The 20,695-nt window shown below is 44.7% G+C and overlaps 1 protein-coding gene across 2 annotated transcripts in view; it reads left to right on the forward strand.

Annotated features, from left to right (window-relative positions):
• LOC110524448 (xenotropic and polytropic retrovirus receptor 1 homolog) overlaps positions 1-20,695 on the forward strand; it is an 89,142-nt gene that overhangs the window by 47,431 nt on the left and 21,016 nt on the right. For both annotated transcript variants that reach the window (XM_036978244.1, XM_036978243.1), the window contains exons 3-8: positions 14,996-15,097; positions 17,575-17,792; positions 18,494-18,643; positions 18,849-18,932; positions 19,644-19,725; positions 19,912-20,099. In XM_036978244.1, the coding sequence (XP_036834139.1) occupies positions 14,996-15,097; positions 17,575-17,792; positions 18,494-18,643; positions 18,849-18,932; positions 19,644-19,725; positions 19,912-20,099 (824 nt within the window). The remainder of the gene's footprint in view (positions 1-14,995; positions 15,098-17,574; positions 17,793-18,493; positions 18,644-18,848; positions 18,933-19,643; positions 19,726-19,911; positions 20,100-20,695) is intronic.

Genomic DNA, 20,695 nt, shown 5'->3' on the forward strand with positions numbered 1-20,695 from the left:
TTCTATCTAAATCATCCTGTATGATGTAAATAGGTTGAAACGTCACTGACAACACAGTGCTCCTGTCATTGAATCCACCGAGGACACATGTTGAGTGGGGTCAATGTCATAAAATCAATACAATTAGGTTATGGACGGTAGAAGATTATACCTGTAAATAAAATCCATGCAGTTGCAATACAGTATCCTATCCATCATGATAAATGCGTTTTTCTTGAAGACACTTCTTCTCTATGCGGGCGTTTTAGGGTCCCACCAGGACTGTTAGGACTGTTTTAATGAATAAACGATCAGATTGTGCTCCCGGCCTCCAATGAAAGATGGTCAGTCACATCAATCAGCGGGTGTGGCAGGCTGATATCCCCAGGCCTGGCTGGGGAGAGGAGAGGAGGGGATGGAGGCTGATCTCCTAGGGCCTGGCTAGGGAGAGGAGAGGGGAGGCTGATCTCCCTGGGCCTGGCTGGGGAGAGGAGAGGGGAGGCTGATCTCCCAGGGCTTGGCTGGGGAGGGGAGAGGTGAGGCTGATCCCCCAGGGCTTAGCTGGATCACAAAGAGCCTCGATTCCTTCCTCCAGCAGCTCTGTGTTTTTAGAACTGCCATGATTAATGCAATAATGCAGACCCTCTTAACCTCCCCTCTCTTCTGTACATTATACATATGCACAAACACTCTTACTGTCTCAAACATGCACACACACACTCCCACACGGCACACCCATGCGGTGTCACATGATTCTAGCTCCCTTGGAAACGAAGACGAAGACTTCAGAGATTAGTTAACCGACAGTAATTAGGAAGTGGTACACTGCATCAACAAGCTCCTCCTATAGGCAGTCTGATTGAGCACAATGGCAGCCTTATTGTTAGCCTTCCTAGTAGCTACTACACACAGTTTTCTCAGGTGGCTTGAGATCTCCAAGCGATAAGGATAAAGTGTGGATGTTTTTTTACACATGACTCCCCAGTAGAAGGCTCAGTCTAAAAGGGTTTTCACGTTACAGTGCCAACATGAAGTCATACTGTACCTACCAAGGGTGCAAATTTGACTGGGGATGGGGACATGTCCCCCCCCCCCCCCCCTCCACATTCTGAAATTGCATTTTTGTCCCCCCCAGTTTTATCATTGGAATGTGATACAAAACGAGGCAACGGTGTGCTTTAGGACTATAGGGACGCCGCCAAGCAGTCAGGTAGGCTGTTTGGAGTGTTAAATATGTCCCCCCCACTTCTAAAACCAAAGTTCCACCCCTGGTCCCAACACACTGCACTGCCTGAGGAAAGGGCATGGTCACTAGTGGACTCTGTCAGTCTGTGTCTATCCTACATGTTGTACATTGAATGCTGTATTTGTCATGTTTCATGCCATTCCCAATCTCATTTCATTGCAGTCATTTCTGCTGCCTTTTCCACCCCTCAGTGAGATTAACTATCCCAGCCATAATAGGAGTGTGTGATATTGATTGGGAGGCATACAGAGAGGGGTGTTGCTTGCCATGCAATACAAAGATACTGAACTTGCCTGGTCAATGCCCATTGATTACTTTTTGCTGACTGCTTGCAGTGTGCAGATTTTCTTTTCAACGTACATCCTGTGAAAGTAAAGGGATTTTTACAAACTCCATTGTTTCCTTTCTGTCAAGATAATGCATATTATGGATGTCTGCCTGATCTGAAATCAAACTGGGGGAAAATGATGAATACTGAAACAACCCCCAGACCCTCTCAATCATTTTCCCTCAACACTAACCCACCAACACACCATCACTCCAGGGCCTGGAGTGGGGCGTCAGGTAGCCTAGTGGTTAGGGCGTTGGGCCAGTAACCAAAAGGTTGCTAGATCGAATACTGACAAGGTAAAAATCTGTCGTTCTGCCCCTGAACAAGGCAGTTAACCCACTGTTCCTAGGCCGCCATTGTAAATAAGAATTTGTTCTTAACTGACTTGCCTAGTTAAATACATTTTTTTTAAAACACGGACTCTCTCACATCCACTCGCTCACACCCACTCCCTTAGACTCACAAACACCCACTCCCTTAGACTCACAAACACCCACTCCCTTAGACTCACAAACACACACTCCCTTAGACTCACAAACACCCACTCCCTTAGACTCACAAACACACACTCCCTTAGACGCACAAACACACACATCCATGGACACCTGCTCATTCGCATGCATGCGCACACATTCATGTGAGAGCAATTGGCTGCATCAATGGAAAAGCCTCACTCCTGTAGATGGTTGCTAATGGCTACACGGTCCAGGGGAGGACACGGAGCGAGATGTCGATAATAACAATGTCACTCCCAGTGAACCCACTAAAATGGAACAGCTATTTTCTGCCAGACAGCCAGGTGATGGCTGTATTATTATTTTCATCAACAACTGTTGTAAAGGGTGAAATATAAGGAAAGAGAAGAGAAAGATGTGTCTTTTTCTGCTGGATCTAATCAACACATTCTGTCAGAACATTCAAATGATATTCAGGTCTAATTAGATTGTGCATTTAGTTATTTTATTTGTCAGTTGTAAAGAAGATTATTTCCATGCATTTCTATGCAAAGTTTGTAATTGTGTGGTTAATATGTTTTGATAGTTAAGGCGTATGGGTTCAGAACCTCCCTAGTAACAGTGATGAGGCGCTCGTTAACCCTGGCCAACAGAGAAGAGCCTGGGAGATTAGGCTCTGAGACTTCATTTCCTCACACCATCACACTGACTTGAATGCCAGTCGTTTCCAAGGAGACATGATACAATAGCAAACATCTCTCAGCAGTACCAATATATTTCTTGCAGACAATTCATTCTCTCCACCTACAGTGTCTCCAGGTTTTAAACAAAGCAATGAATTGCCCTAAGCCTCTGGCTCGGACCCCACAGCTCTGTTGTGCCTCTAGACATTATGAAATATGTGAGCGAAGTGAATCACCAGCCTAGTGATGTGGCTAAATGAACCGGGTCCACTGTGTTCACTGTGACTGTGTTCAGTCTGCATAGCTCAGAGGTTGTCGCTATAGACTTTACAGCAGCAGCATCAACAGTAGCAGGGTTGTTTTCCCTTGAATGCAGAGCTGTGTGAACACCGCCCTTATCCCTTCCACCTGAGTGCACAGCAGTGAGAGAGGTAGAAGGGCGTAGCCATGGAGCCAGGGAAGAAGCCTTCTCTCAGTCTAACCTCCATCGAGGCGGTAAATAAGACATCAAGAGGACAGCCAGCCGGTTCTGATCCTTAGCGCTGCACGTGTCTTAAAGATGGGATGGTTATTAATCTGTCTGGTGAGATGAGAACAGAAACATTGTCTTAATAAGCCCGGCAGACGGTCCCTAATGAGGCGTGGCCATATAGACCTGCCCTCCTAATGCGGTTGTTTATGGGAGAGATCCTCAGATCACACAAAGGAAGACAGGCTAAATGTCTAAACACAGAGGAAATGCATTTCTGAGAGGCAATGAGGTTTTTGGGGTTGTCCTATCCGTCTTGTCCCAGATCTCCACCCCTATTCCCCTCTCTGCCCCAAGGTGATTACCCCATCATAATGCACACAATAATAGAATGTAATGGGGGCATTTAAATGAATTACACACCATTAAATGGTCATTAAATAGGAGATGAAGAAATGTTTTGAATAAGTGAATATTTCCGAGGAGCTAAAGTACTGAGATGTGATCCATCTGGGATTGACAGTAGCGTCAGTGTCACTAGAGCTTCTCTATTCAGGCGAATGACTTCTCTTTAACTGGACTCTGATCTCATTACAGACTGGATCTAATCTCAGATGTCAGCCCCTCACCTGCAGGGAAGATATTTCCAAGCGTGCAAACTGCACATCTAGACCATTATCTTTCCCAGTTCAAATTGTAGCTTTCATTTTAGCTACAGTTCAAGTTATTAGACTTTGCCCTCAGTCATCGGCCAGTGAACGTTTACTTTTTATTTTGAATAATTGACAAGATTATCAGGCATTATTCCCTGCATTTGATTTATCATGAAATGTCGTCGGTCCTGATGATAAGAAAATGTAGATGCAGTTTCTCCTCATGTAGAAATGTAAGCAGGCTGTTAGCATCAGTAAGAGCTAGCTGTCCTATTTAGGCTGATGGAGGACAGATCAACATTTCTCTCCTCTCTTGTTGTGCCTCAGGAGGACCACAGGCACTGGTGTCTGTGGAGAGTTGGCAAACACTGCCAGGCTCTGGACATCTGCTGGGAGAGAAGACTATTCTCTGATGAGACCTGGCATCCCCCCCCCCTCCCCCAGACTGCTCCTCTCACAGGAACACGTGGAGTCAGAGCTCTGCACCAGGGCATGTGGAGCCATCTTGTCTGGGGTCTGTGCCGGGGTCAGCATGGCGCAGTGTATTGGTCAGCTCAGCTCTCCTGCAGAGAACAGGCATTACCTCACTGCCTCATCCCTCAGCTCTTCATGTTGTGACATTTAAAATGGGATGTGACTGTTTCCCAAGGCAGACCAGGCCACCTGATTTCATGCGGTGCAGTGCTACGTGCTGATGTATGCAGTGACAGTCCTGTTAATTCACAGGCACGGCTACACTGCTCCACAGAGGAGGAGGGAGAAATTGTTAATTGTCTAATTATCATGCAAGCATATATCTCTGAAGTAATTGAAAGCACAGTCCTGCTCCTGCCTAATGTTCTAGCTGCGTGGCTCATGTGACGTGGTTGTGTAGCATCCCAGAGCGGATTTAGCTTATTCTGCAGGGTCATGTTTTTTCTTTGAAAGATCCTCCTTGAAATAATAGCTTGTCTCTTTGATTGGATTTGTCTCTCCTATTAGTGCTGCGTGACTGTGCATGCTGAGAACAATATGCTTATCTTATTTCCTTTATTGGATCAGTACCAAACTAATAAAAAGCAATGTAATCTGAGATGCCTAACATGATAATGAGAATGTGTTGGCCTATTCGAAATGAAATACAGTACAAAAGCATTTACATATTAATAGCCAGGAATTCCATATTGTAGTTGAAGGACAACACATGCTATGATACAAAACATGTTGTGGTTCAGGTTGAATTATTCCACCAAACAGGATCTGTGTTCTTGATTCATTTCCCCAGTCTTTACATCATTGTGATTTCACTGTCACAGTTGGACACTTGTGGTACTTGTGGGGAATCTCCAACATGTATTTCTATATATTCCCCAGGTAGATGATTCTGTTTGATATTGTTCTTCAAAGAACTCCCTGTTTATCTCCATCCACAAAGCCATCACTACACACTCCATATGTAGCTTGTATTTTGCATGTGTACAACAGTTCTTGAATTTGATTTCAATGGGTATGTATGCAATGGGTATGTATGCAGGTATGCAGAATTGTAATTTAGAGTGACGTAGCCCTTTCCGCTCACAGCCCCTGTCATCCCGTATACGGGTTGAAAATGGCAGATTTTGTCATTGATAAGGGCCTAAATTGGAACGCAGTAGCTGTACAGTAACATGCTATACATGACGTCAGAGGTCAGGTTCTCCGCTTCACAGCGTTGTATGGGTTTTGACTGACAGCCATTATAAACTTGAGCACTGCGCACGACAAGAAGATGCCCCCATCCCTCCTGCTAATTGGGCTACTTTTTGCACATTTGTTGTTGTCTGAGTGAGGGAAATGCTGCAAATTGAGGGGAGTGGATGTGTTCTGAAAGATGAGACGTTGAGGATGATAATCACACTTTGATGTAATACAACCAAACCACACACCCGAGTTCAAATGTGCCCTTCACATTTCCATATTTGAGAACTTATGTAATTTACTCTATCAACGTTTATGATCGCTATGTTTGATGTACAGTTACAAGATGACACGTTGTACCCTGGGTTGTCCTGTACTGAATTAGCCTATTTAATTGTGAAGACAATTAGCCGTGTAACACACACCTGAATGCACTCAGGACTCCATTATATGTGCATCAAAATGACAATCTGTTTGTCTGAAGTGTCTTTAGAAAGCCTAACACTGTAAAATCGTATTTTATAACTTAGCTAGCCATGTTGGTAATAGAATAAGCTTTCAAATAATGCCCACCTGACCCAGTTTGCGATATATAATGGAGCATTTTTACATTGCGTTAACAACAGCAGTAATTGTGTGATAGTGGGGACGCAGGGCAGTGTTCGAAAGTGTGCTTGCTTCAGTTCCTCAATGGCAAAACTGGCAGAGCTAAAAAATAACCTTAGAGTTGAAGGCTCTTTCTACGAGTCATACAAGTGCATCTCACTCAAACCCTTGCATCAACATTGTAATATTTAGATTCAGTCTTGTGTCTGGTGAACTGTTGTGTCCTCACCTTGGTCTGATCATTTCTACATAATCTTCAAAGTGTCGTCTTTCAATTAGTACCATGGTCATGCATATGCTTTTTATAGTTCTTCTGTTAGAAACATTTAAATATGGCCCTATCCATACAGGCCAATATACCCACGAGTGTAAGGGGTTAAACTGTTTGAAATATTAATCGAAAAGACTTAACAAACTTTGTGAAAAAACATTTAATTCTCCTTCATCAGTTCCATTCCTTTGCTTAAAAGAGATAGCAGAGTGATAGACAGTAGCCAGTGAGCCCCTCAATCAGCTCTGTTATCAGCCTGACTTTTCCTTCTGCCTGCCTGGGGAGGTGTGGGGGAGAGGAGTTACTCAGGAGGGCCCTGATCTTCAAGGAGCCGCTGCATATGGAGCTGTTAGCAGGCAGGGTGAGGTCTGGGCCAAACATCCTCTGGCTGTGAGCACACGAGATAACACTTCACAGCAGCCAGCTTCTACGAGAGAGAGAGAGACAGAGAGAGAGACAGAGAGAGAGACAGAGAGAGAGAGAGAGAGAGAACAACTAGGACATAAGAAAGGGAAATAACTTTAGCAGGAGAGCTTATCAAGTCTAAGAGATGGCCACTTTCTAAAGTAAACCAGTGAGTTGGGATCAACAGACATGCCTAGTTGTATTCAGTTGTAGCCCACTGCTTCGTATGCCTCTGACCTCCCATCCTTATGAGGACAGGGGGGACACAGTAAGTGGAGGAGATTTAAAGCCTTGTTAGCTAAATGGAAGAAGTGATTAACATTCCCATCATAGTAAATATGCTTCCTTTGCTGTGGGTTTCTTTATGCCTGGCTGGAGGATTGTGTGGTCTACTTCCTCTGTGGCCTCTGTAACTCCTTCTGACTCTATCCTCCTCCTTCTTCCACAGCTCAACTATTAAACAAGCCCCTTAGTCTAAATGACTCAGTCTCTACTGCATAGAGAGAGGCCCACTGGGTGTGTATGCACTGTGGTGCTTTGAGGGCTATGTATCCAGTGGATTGCCCTAAATGCTGTAACTGTCCGACTGTGTCACAGTGGTGATGGAAACAGTGCAGGGCAGTGGTGAATACAACGGCAGTCATACACACTCAGAAACAGATGGTAATTCAATGTTTCCACTTCAGGAGTCCCCAAAACAATTGCAGGAGCATCATTAGGTCAAGAGAGAGAGATACAGCAATGATAAATCTGGCATAAATGACCCATGTTGTTAGAAGCATCTTGTTGTCAGACTCTCTTGTTGTCAGACTCTCAATGATTGGTCATTGTCTTGACTTAAAGAGGGTGGACAACAGAACTCTGGAAGGTAATTGGGTCAAAGCTATTGTGAAAGTTTTGCTATAGTACTATATGGAGGAAAATTTAAGAAGTTCTAATGAAAGTATGACAAAATTCCCTTTGGTTTAGGAGCGTTGCTCTAATGCGGTTTGAGGGATGTAGGCTATGTTAAAGGGATACGTTAAAACATCCTTCTATGGGTGACAGGAGAGAAGCCAATTTGTCTTTAATTCATGGTTTTGACATTCATTCCTATCATGGTGCAGAAATTGCCTGAAAGTACACCAGAGACAACTTATTCTGTATATCAGGCTTTTTTCTTATCCGAAATGTTTTTACTTCACTCAAAAGCTGTTTCAGAACCTTGGACAGCGCTTTCAACTACAGCAAGCGGATCTCCTGATTTTTTTTTGTAACATTCTCAGTGCGTGCACTTCAAAGGAAGGGATGATTTTCAGCTCAATCAACAACTTCCTTTTTTCCTTAAGACATGGCATATATTAACAAAAGCAATAAAAGGCATTCACTACCTCCAGCATAATCTAGTTAGCTGCAGTGTGTTTTATTAAGTAGTGAACTGGTGAATGTTTCAGGATTCATTCTCCCTGTGTGTCTCTTTGTCTCACTGAGCTGGTGTAATATTCCATATTATATCCTTCGCCTGTCTCAGTATCCCTCTTGGTCCCTCAGATCATTTCATATCCCATCTGGTCTTGACTCCTTCCTGCCACTAATGTATTCAACTGGTGCAATATCTGCAGGCTGCCGGGAATCCAACCTAAACACACACACACACACACATGCACTAATCAATGCACTGGATAAACAAACACCTCTCTCAAGTTGTAAAGTGGCCTCTTGAAAAGTGATTCCTACCTTAATATTACTACTGTGTTTGACTCAGTTTGAGTTGCTTACTTAGCAAGCAGTTTTTATTTATACTCCTCCTCATTCGGGCTGATAAACCACTCCGGACCTACAGTAGCAGGCTAGCCTAGTTAATGTTCATTCTGAATGGTCTCCTGGCTCCACAAACTGCATGATTGTTATAATGAATTGTGGCTGGAGGGGGGAATGGGAAGAGGAACAAAGCAGACGAGGGAGGAGGGGTTGGGTTGGTGTGGGGGCACTGTCTGCATGGTTTTGCTTCATGGTTATCCTGTATGTCTGGAACAAGAGGATGTAGAATGGAAGCAGTGCTCTGTGTGAGTGCCCTTTCTCTTTCTCTCCCAAACAAGGCTGCCTTACTCTTCAGATAGGGGGAAACCTGAGAATAACGCAAGCTGAGGCAGCACCCGAGCACTCCCACCCACTCTCTCAGTTCAATACAGGAAGGTGATACGATAAGAAAAGACCCTGTCTAATGTGGGCAGGTCGTAGAGTCCTCACAGCACCCACGATAATAGAGCTTTAAAAAATATATATATAGCCACCTCTGGTAAAGTTCCATTCCATTAAAATGATTTAACTCAGGTTGAGTGGAAAGAGATGAGGGAAATGAATTTCATGAATATAGTGGCAGTAACTGCACTTTCAGCTAATGATGATGCCAGAAGGACATGGGTGATAAACAGCAATGAGGTGTCATTACATGGCTTAAATGAGGTGTAAAATGACTGGGGCTGATATAGCTGTGTCTGTGTGAGACTCGGAGAAGGATTCATGTCATGTTCTCTCGCCTGGCTTCACATTCAGGATAATAGGAGATGACGACATCACTGGTCCCAACATAAAGGGGCACATCACCGCTCTCCTCTGGGCCAGTCATACTCCATGTTCCTGTCACACTCCCAGTGAAAAACGCCACAATATGAAGACGTTCAGTAAAAACGGAGAGAGAAAAATGGACTATGGGCATAAAATGGAACACCGGTACATCAGCTTGATTTTCTCCTATGGGTCGAACAACCAGGAATAAAGGCTTCCATTTTACCTGTTGATTAGGCTATATTAGTTAAACAACCCTCTCCTTCGTCTGAAAACTACAGTACTATATCCTGTGACCCACAACACCTCATGTTTCTTTCTGTGCGTGTGTGTGTGTGTGTGTGTGTGTGTGTGTGTGTGTGTGTGTGTGTGTGTGTGTGTGTGCGCGTGCGTGCGTGCGTGCAGCAAGGGAGGGTTAGAGCCTCTGACATGACGGAGAGCTCATGTTTTCTCATCTCCACTTGGGGGTTTGTGTGAAAGATTTATGTGGAGGCTTGATGGGGTGGATCAGGAGGGGAGATTTGAGTCAGGTCTGGAGAAGTTGCTCGTGCTCCTCATGATTTATTTACACCACAGAAGGGAAAGGGGCTGCCCACCATTATGCAACCTGCAAGGGAATTGTTTTTCTCAGAGAAGACCAGATTTGTTTTTCTGAGAGAAGACCTTGAAAGAACACAATGTAGGCAGTAAGTTTAATCATTTGTCTTCAGATATAGAACATTTTATTCAGATCCCCTTATTTTTCTCACTTTTGACCTGCATAAAGGTCAAGAGGATATCAAAGGCTGTAGAAATGATTCATGGTTCCTCTCCTATTGTTGTATTGATTTATCATGAGGTAGACTAAGATGTTACTGCTTCCACCAGTAACCCAAGGACGTGTCCCCACTGGACTGGGCATCACTGATAACAGCTGAGCAAGAGCTGTCCATATTCCTGAACCTCATCTTACAGGAGCACTGGGAACCAGTGAATGCACATAGGGTTAATTATGGCTTGATAAAGCTGGCTGCTAACAGTTTGTGTAGGTTTAGATCATATTTTTATTAGATTTGTTTATTATTGGGACAGTGAAGCATTTTTTATTATTTTGGCTCTATACTTCAAAAGTCTGGATTTGAAATGATACAATTAATATGAGGCTAAAGTGCAGACTGTCCACTTTCATTTGAGGGTATTTTTTACCCATATTGGGTGAACCGTTTAGAAATCACAGCACTTTTTGTACATAGCGCATCTCTAATTTTCTCACTCATCATTATTCACGAATTAATTCAGGATTATCCATAATCATGGTAGCGTCGACATTCATGTAGAAGTGTTTAGAAACATATTATATTCTTATTTACAATTAAAGTGACTAAAATTACACAATACATTATTTACCATTAATAACTATTGGGCACAAAAACAACCAAAACAAACAGCAAACACATCCAACAAATGTGTAGAGTCACCAGCTTGATGTAGTCATTGCGCAACATGAATATGGGAACAAATACTTAACTTTGTACTACTTTAATAAACATATAAGTGAATTTGTCCCGATACTTTTGCTTCACTGTCCCAATAATTAGGGAAGGCACTGTATATTCACAAACACATGCATCCTTATGCACACACAAACACTCACAAACACTTGGACTCACCCATCCTTCCACTACAGAATAATAAAGTGCCTTTCTTTTCCTGGCTGCTCTAAAGCACTTAAGCTTTTCTCACTTCCCTCTTGTGACTGCCATGAGCATCACCAGCTGACGGGTTGAAACAGGATGGCGAACGGCAGTATGTAGGCCATGCTGGGAAGCCCCTCTGTACTAGGACTGTGGCGCATACCCCATCCGCTTCAAGCACCTACAGGAAATGGCCGTGATATGCAGCGCTTGTTAACACATCTTGATCAAACTGAAAGCTTACTTTTTAGACTTACTATACCCAGTACCTACTGAAACAAATACAACTAAGAAACCATGAAGAAAAACAAAAAAATTACTGCTTACCCAGCCTGTCCTCCATGAGACACTCTGTCGTGAGTAAAAGGTTACAAACCTCAGAGCTCCATCATGTCACTATATAGACACAACATCAAGGAGCTCACCTCAAAAGAAAGAGTAGAACCTTGCTCAGTGCTGACAGAGAGGTGAAATACTAATGTCCAACAAACACTATCAAACACAGCACAAGATGAGGTGGCCAGAGTATCCATCTTCACACAGAGCCCCCAGGGACAAAACTATTACTCTCCTAGGAGGCATTTCATCATCATCCTACTGCCTGCACCACACACTTACGCACACACACATATCCACCTAAGCGCTCACTTATCCCTGCAATGTTAGGGCAGATACTGCTGCAGGAAGCCATTTAGTGACGGCTGGTGGAGACAGCTTTGGTGTGGCCCAGCCTGTTTGCTCTCTGTGGCTCTGGGTCTTTGTAGCAGAGTGCTGTTTGGGGCAGTAGTGGGTTGGGCTGGTTCCCTTGAGGGATGTTGAGGGATGTTGGCTGTTAGCTGTGCCACAGTACCACTCACAGTACCACTCTGAGGATAATGAGCTCAGGGAGAGGCCCTCCAGAGCTGCCTGTCAGAGGGACACTGGGGAGGATGGTACCATTGGACTATGAGTGGGCCTGGCTGTCTCCTCACCAGCCAGTGGTGCAATAATGAGGCCCCATACAGTGATGGAGAGAAGACATTGAGTTCAGATAAATACAGACATCTTTGATAAATGGGAATAAACACACTAAATACCGTTTATGATTTCACTCGTTTGAGTATTTGAGCTGTTTATTTCTATCCTTTGTTTTTGTTGAAAATAAATTAGCACAGACAGTTTGTACTTTACTCTAACTCTGTGAGCCTAATTATGTTGATTCATGCAGATTTGAGTAAGGTTGAGGTGAAGCAAATGATGCTAGAGTGTTGGTTATAGAGACGTTTTTGCATCAGAGGCATGGTGAATACTCAGTGTAGCTGCAGGGACGGGGCTGTTTCAAAGCAGCGCTGCCTCTCGCTCCTTTGTTCTCACACGCCACACATGCTCACGCACACACATGCACACACACACTTCCACACGTGCACAAATACACACAGACACAGTCTCCTGGGGACCAACAGACCTCCTCAGTAGAGCTTCAGCGGGGGGAGATAGGGGTCAGTAGAGCTTCAGCGGGGGGAGATAGGGGTCAGTAGAGCTTCAGCGGGGGGAGATAGGGGTCAGTAGAGCTTCAGCGGGGGGAGATAGGGGTCAGTAGAACTTCAGCGGGGGGGGAGATAGGGGTCAGTAGAGTGTCAGCGGGGGGAGATAGGGGTGAGGGGTCAATCCACGGCCCTCTCCCTACCTTTCTCTCCAGGCTTTCATCTCCTCCATTTCCTCTCATAACATAATCTAGGATAATTTCATCCAAAGTCCACAACCCTCTTATTTCGCTTTCTTCTTTGTCATCTGCCTCCTCCCCCAGTTGTTGTCATGTAGACTAGTTCCAGTGTTCTATAACCTCTTCCTTTGGGATCTTGCATTTGACCTGGTTTTGCAGCGGTATTGCAGTGCCCTGTTCTCACAGGCTTGTTCTCTAAACTTATCCCAGTCTGTAATGGGAGGACTGGCAACCAGCCAGACGATATAAAATGGCTAAACTCTCCATGGATATGTCCTGGTCCAAGGTGTGTTGTGACTGCAATGGAATTAGGAAGTGAGGGAGAAATGCTTTCAGAGGCGTAGGCAGAGCGTACTTCCATCCCTCATTCCTCATGCAGATAGCTAGCTGCTGCCTCTCATCCTCCTCTCATCCTCCTCGCCTCCTCCTCTCCTCTATTCCAGACAGGAAGGGATGAGCTGTGTGGGTGTACACTGTAAGGCACTCACACCCTCCTGACCTCCACTTAACACTGGCTATGACCCACTGATGCCAGCTGTGTCTTACAGCACACACGTTCTGATCTCTCTCTCTCTCTCTCTCTCTCTCTCTCTCTCTCTCTCTCTCTCTCTCGCTCTCTCGCTCTCTCGCTCTCTCGCTCTCTCTCTGACCCAGTGAAGATGATAAGTTGAAGTTCATCTCAGCCCCTGATTATGTTCTGTCTCAGTTCAGAACAGTTGAGCATGGCTGCTGTTGTTTTATTTTTGTTCATTGATGATGTTGTTTTTGATGTTTAATGAGGACTGCAAGATGCCTCTGTCATGAGGTTAGTCTGAACTGCAGTAAGGGGACACATCTCCCCAGCACTATCAGAGTGAATCATCATATAAAGTCCCTTATGAAGAAGTTTCAACCACTGAACATGATTCAATTCCCTAATTATTGATATACAGATGTTTTTCAATTTTTTTTATGTAAATCTGCGCATCGCTTGACTGGCTCACTCACCCCAAGGAACATTTTCACAGCCTTTTACTGAACACACTCACAGTCTCTCCTTGGATTCTCGCTCTGTATGCAGGTGAAAAGAGCAGGAATATTGACAGCCTACACAGCCTTAGGCATCTTTTTGTTATTACTAAGAACCTAATTGAATGCCTCTCCATCTAAAGGTTTCAACTTGCATTAAAGGGCCATTTCATATGATAGGTTAGCTAACATTTCTATTATAACCCCACTCTTGCACAAACATTTAGCAGAGATAGTGTGATGGATGGTGTGATGTATCCCTGGCTGTGACATTTAGATAGAACATCAATGATGCATCAGTACTGGTGTCAACTAGCAAGTCTGGCCAGGCTAACATTGATAAGAGAGTGATCGTGATGGATAATCATTGAAAAATAATGCATGTTTTAGTAGCAGAGAGAGGATATTAAGATGCACATTCTCTCAGTGTACAGATCCTCTTTGTCTCTGTCTTTCTCAGTCCCAGGAGACGAGGTCTATCTCTTACACTGTGACTCTCTACTCTAAGGATCACAGTCAAATATTGCCAGCTGTTATAGATGGATGTGTTTTGGAACTTGTGGTCACTATAAATAAAATCATTAGAACTACAGCCTGTTGATCCTGTGCTGTGGACCTGTGGTCAGACTTTAAGCTGTGGCTGGGAGAGTGCCCTGTGGCCCTGGTCCTCTTGGCTGCTATTGTCTTTACTGGAACGCCAGTGGGCCAAGCTGGGCTAAGGTTAATGGGGATGGGGTGGGGGGAGCATGGGATGCAGACAGGGGGAGGAGTCCCCCAGGCAACTCATAGGGGTGTTGGGTTACTCTGTGTGCTGGATGAGCAACACCAAGTAAGAAGACAGAAGAGGGAAGGGACAAATTAAATGTGTCCTTATTTAGAACTGTGCCACTGTGCTTGTCCCCAACATTTTAATGACCGTCAGAGGAACGAGAGTGGCAGGGGCGTGTTGGTGACTTTTCTGGGGTGAACAGTACACTGTCCATCAAGACATTTTGAACCGTTTTGTTTCTCTTGGTACCCTGGTCTGAATGAAAGCATTGTTTAAGTGCATTGATGCTTGTTGAAGGAGGATCATCTTGAAAAAGGATGTGAATGTAATCATAAGCCAAACTGATAGGCTACCTGTTTAGCACCAAGCTGTGGTCATATTCATCTAGGTCAATAATTTCCAGATGCATACATTTTGAAAATGTCCATAATGATGTGTGCATTAATTGTTTTTCATTGGTTAAATAATGTTTTTATGTTGAATGTTTTGTTCGAAACGTGACCTTTCTCTCTCTCTCTCCGTCTCTTTTTTCCCCTCTCCAGTCACAGATGAAGACACTGTCAAGAGATACTATGCCAAGTTTGAGGAGAAGTTTTTTCAGAATTGTGAGAAGGAGCTTTTGAAGATCAACACATTTTATTCAGGTAGGCTAATTTGATGGAGCAGTGCTGCTATGCTATGCTATGCTATGCTATGCTATGCTATGCTATGCTATGCTATGCAAGTTTGTCTCTCTGACTAAGTTAGACCACCCCTTTGATTTTCTGTGAGCATCTGCAGTTTGTCCACTAATAGTTACTTATAATGCCATAATAACTAATGCCTGCAGTGCAATGGGAGTAGCCAGTAATTTCCTTGACCTCTTGCACATACGGTTGTCATGTTGAGTGATAAGCTTTATTTGGGTGCCAACTACGTGATGTTTTGTAGAACTGTATTTAATGGGTTGATGCTGCCTGGCAACATGGACATTTGATATATTCTGAATCCCATTACCAACGAGTACATACTTTATTGGTAATGGTACGAGTTAGACAGGAAGCCAACAAAATATAGAAAAGGGGCATTCATTAGTGTCTACTTTAATTTGCTTTTCCTTAAAGTCTGAAAGACTTTTAAACTCCCTATTTTTCTTCTCCAATAAACCTCCCCTCCCATCCCCTTCAGAGTTGAGGCTTTGCCAGAAGCTGAAATAAAGTCAGACCAGGTTGGACTGCCAAAGAGAACTGGCACTCTGATCAACATCCTGTTGCTACTCGTTTTTATCTTCCCTGAAAACAAGGATTTCCCATCACTGTTGCTCATTAAGCACATCCAGCAGACTGAGTCTGAGTATTTTATTTATTTTATCTTCAATTAACTAGGCAGTTCAGTTAAGAACAAATTCTAATTTTCAATGACGGCCAAGGTGGGTTATCACCCAATGACGGTGTGTTAACTGCCTGTTCAGGGGCAGAACGGCAGATTTTTACCTTGTCAACTCGGGAATTCAATCTTGCAACCTTTTGGTTACTAGTCCAACGCTTTAACCACTAGGCTACCTGCTGCCCCACATCAAGGCTAGACATCTGGCTTTACTAGAATAAATCTGTCTCAATTCAGATTATAAGGAAATCTATAGTAAATGTTGTTTTTAGCAGTGTTAGGTCTTCTTGGCTGTCTTGTAGCCCAGCCACAGTCAGTCACTTCACTCTCGGACTCCAGACTGCAGCATCATAATCTGTCATTTTCTACGCCTGGATGTGTTGTATATCCGTCTAGCCAGATGTTGGGATGAAACAAGCAATTACTGAATCTTGTTGGACAGACATCGTTATCTCCCTCTTTTCATGTCTTGTTCAAGGTGTGAGCTTTACATAAGAGAGTCGTCGCCTCCGCAGAGAGCTGTAGCAAGCAGCTTCCCTCTTCTGAAAGGGGTCATCGACCCCCTTAAGTTAACGTGGAGCAGTACATTGAACTATATGCCAGTGAGAAAAACCAAGGCACAACACAGTCTCTGTTAAACGCTGTCACAATATCTAAAATATTTGTATGTATCCTCAGATATAGACTCCAGAGACAATATTTTACCTGTGGCTGATCCTGGCAAAGCTCAGACGTTAAGGCTTATTTTAGTCTATTCAGCCTGCATACCATTCTGACACCTTTGTCTGTACACACAAATCTACCCAGGCTTAATTTCTTCCAATTTAGGTAAAGTGTGTGAGTCTTGACTTTCTCATGCCTCATGTTAAGTCATGACTTGATCCATGCAGAGCGGCAGATAGAGACCCTCTGGACAGGGTAGACAGTGTCAGTGACATAATCTACTGTTATCCTGTGAGGGATTACTCTAATTTTAGCCATCAAAAGAGCAGGCATTCCTGTGAGTCGGGTACTGTGAAATTCAGAGGCTGTGTTTGCAACTGAGCGTTAAAGTAACCAATTAACCCACTGCACCTAACGTAACACCCCTGTCTTCACTGATTGACCGTGGGGAACATGAGACGGTGCTTCGTCAATGTCACAAACACATGCAGGAAGGGCCTCTCTGCCCTGCCGTTGACCAGGCGGTCTAGTTGTGAATCAGGACTGAAGAGGTCTATTGCAGAACCCTCTCTCCAGCCTTGGCCTATGAATAGGATGTGGTGGGGTGCAGAGTGCAGACACAGGCGGAGGTGACAGTGGAGGATATGTGCCAAAGCCGGGCTCGAGGAGTTCAGTCCTGGAATGTGTTCGTGGGACTGGGATGGGGAGGCTGGGGGAGAATGAGGGCCATGTTCCAGATCTACTCAGGTTGCCCCCTGCTGCTGTCTCTCTCAGGAGGGAAATGAACCCTGTCATGACCCTGGTAATGGGCCTGCAGAGGGCTGCATTTACACGTCTGCAGAACCTAATACTCCTCTTTTCACTTCCCCGTAATGGAGAGGAGGGCAGGGAGAAGTGTGTTTACCTCTGGCTGTATGCACTGCAGGGCTGTTAATGCAAGCTAATGTTTCTGACAGTCTCAGTGCAGTAGAAGTTACTCTCAAAACCACTAGAAATTTCCACGAGACATCAGCAGAGTGAAATCAGATCTGTCTTTGTCATACTGACACTGTTGCTCACTCGGTTGTTCTCCATATCTCCTTCCCTTCTGCAGAGAAACTTGCGGAAGCCCAGAGGCGTTTTGCCACCCTGCAGAATGAGCTGCAGTCGTCTCTGGATGCGCAGCGTGAGAGCAATGCGCCAGGTCTGCGGAAACGCAAGACGGTGTTCCACCTGTCCCAGGAAGAGCGCTGCAAACACCGCAACATCAAGGACCTACAGCTGGCCTTCTCCGAGTTCTACCTCAGCCTCATCCTACTGCAGAACTACCAGGTTGGTACCCTAAACCCTACACACCACCCCTAGGTACTTCCTCATCCTACTGCAGAACTACCAGGTTGGTACCCTAAACCCTACACACCACCCCTAGGTACTTCCTCATCCTACTGCAGAACTACCAGGTTGGTACCCTAAACCCTACACACCACCCCCTAGGTACTTCCTCATCCGGAGGCAGAACTACCAGGTTGGTACCCTAAACCCTACACACCACCCCTAGGTACTTCCTCATCCTACTGCAGAACTACCAGGTTGGTACCCTAAACCCTACACACCACCCCTAGGTACTTCCTCATCCGGAGGCAGAACTACCAGGTTGGTACCCTAAACCCTACACACCACCCCTAGGTACTTCCTCATCCTACTGCAGAACTACCAAGTTGGTAACCTTAACCCTAAACCCTACACACTACCCCTAGATACTACCTCAGTCTCATCCTGATGCTGAACTACCAGGTGAAACAGTCAGCCTATCTACACTCTCTCATCTTTCTGTTTGATGCTGCAATCAGCATCAAATGTCTCTCTGCATCTTACTACCTCTCCATCCACCTCTCTCTAGTGGTGTGACTATTTCTTCTCTGTTCCTCTCTTTATCTCAGCAGTTAAGTTTTTCTCAACCGTTTAGTCTCCTTCTCCCTCTCTGCATCTCTTGCTCAGTTCAGACTTAACCCAACGATTTGTCTTTCTCCCAGAATCTGAACTTCACAGGCTTCCGTAAGATCCTGAAGAAGCATGATAAGATCCTGGAGACTCCCCGTGGGGCTGACTGGCGCGTGGCCCACGTGGAGGTGGCCCCCTTCTACACCTGTAAGAAGATCACCCAGCTCATTTCTGAGACTGAGGTAAGTATGGAACAGAAGCACCTGGCTGTGGAGGTCAAAGCATTGTTTAGGTTGATATTCATTCCCCATCATCTGTTTTAACCACAAAATTGCTAATTCTGGCAAAATCGGATCCCGGTCTTTGACTTTTGCTCTTTAATATGTTGTATTGGATTTGAACTTGTTCCTGGATGAACAGTAGTGACGTGTGTGTTGTGTTTGTCAGGCTGTGGTGACCACAGAGCTGGAGGGAGGGGACCGTCAGAAGGCAATGAAGAGGCTGAGAGTCCCTCCACTGGGGGCAGCACAGGTGAGAGAGACTGACACCACAGGTTTACTAGAGGGTGTATGTTAGTTAGTGTACAATTAACCAATTAGATCATTCCCGCCATAATTCCCTGCCAGCGCCAGGATCTCATCAACATAAACGTTGTATGGTAGAGTGACACACTTCCCGCTCTTCATCTCCTTCCTGCTGTGTGTGTATACAGTAAAGGTATGTGACACACACACCCTATTCATCCCCACAGTATTGATCCTGTAAGAGGCTCTCCATACTAGACTAGAGAAAGTGCTTTTCCACAGGGGAGGAGAGAGAGAGAGAGGGCTTCACATCCCCTGTCACATATCCTTCATATTTATAGTTGTATTGATATCAATGTCATGTCCACCATGAATTATGCCAGATACAAATGGCTTGTCCAGACTACCGTGGGAACATCTATATGAAATGTATTTTTAGCACGTACAAAAGTACTTGACGATAACACATGTTAATGTAAGGACACTTCCTATAAGGTGCATTGAACAAGGAACAGGTGAACTGGATTCTGTGAATGACTTCAGCTTCCCTGGATAGGTGTGTCTATCTGTCAAGCTAAATTAATTAGTAACTGCCTAGTGTGGATCTGCAGCTGTGTGCCTGACAACATTACAGTAGAGCAGAGAAGACTGGCAGTCACACAGGCCTAGTAACTGGTAATTGCTCATCTCTGTCATTCTCTGCTTTTCCTTCCTGCAGCCTGCTCTAGCCTGGACTACCTTCCGCGTTGGCCTCTACTGTGGGGTCTTCATCGTCCTCTCTATCTCCTTCATCCTCAGTGGTACATTCACACACAACCATGCTAATAAGGCCTTTTTACTTGAGGATTAACAGATACACAGGAAATGGGGCTTGCCATTAGTGGGGAGCTCAAGTTAGTAGTGCATACTGTATTTTATGACAAGACTGTAGCCTCAGATATTTTGATGGAGAATTAGATTATTTAATTGCTATTATTATTTTGCAGGTGCTGTACTCATCCGGTATGAGAACGTGTGGCCTCTGGTGCGTATCTACCGTGGTGGCTTCCTGCTAATCGAGTTCCTCTTCCTGTTGGGCATTAACACGTACGGCTGGCGCCAGGCGGGGGTCAACCATGTGCTCATCTTTGAGCTGAACCCTCGCAGCAACCTCTCCCACCAGCACCTGTTTGAGGTAAGGGAGAGGGGAGAACCAGGGGGTACAAAAGGACAATAACAAGAATCAAGCCAGACAGTACACTGAGACAAATACTGGTAATAATGGAGAGAACAAATTATATTGTGTGACCACAACGGAGAGAATGATATTGTTTGACCACCATAGAGAGAATGATATTGTTTGACCACCACAGAGATAATAATTGTGTGTGACCACCACAGAGAGAATGATCTGGTGTGACCACCAGAGAGAGAATGATCTGGTGTGGCCACCAGAGAGAGAGAATGATCTGGTGTGACCACCACAGAGAGAATGATCTGGTGTGACCACCACAGAGAGAATGATCTGCGGTGACCACCAGAGAGAGAATGAGCTGGTGTGACCACCAGAGAGAGAGAATGATCTGGTGTGACCACAACGGAGAGAATGATATTGTTTGACCACCATAGAGAGAATGATGTTGTTTGACCACCACAGAGAGAATAATTGTGTGTGACCACCACAGAGAGAATGATCTGGTGTGACCACCAGAGAGAGAATGATCTGGTGTCGCCACCAGAGAGAGAGAATGATCTGGTGTGACCACCACAGAGAGAATGATCTGGTGTGAC

This window comes from Oncorhynchus mykiss, chromosome 5 (assembly GCF_013265735.2).
Source record: "Oncorhynchus mykiss isolate Arlee chromosome 5, USDA_OmykA_1.1, whole genome shotgun sequence".
Taxonomy (NCBI): Eukaryota; Metazoa; Chordata; class Actinopteri; order Salmoniformes; family Salmonidae; genus Oncorhynchus; species Oncorhynchus mykiss.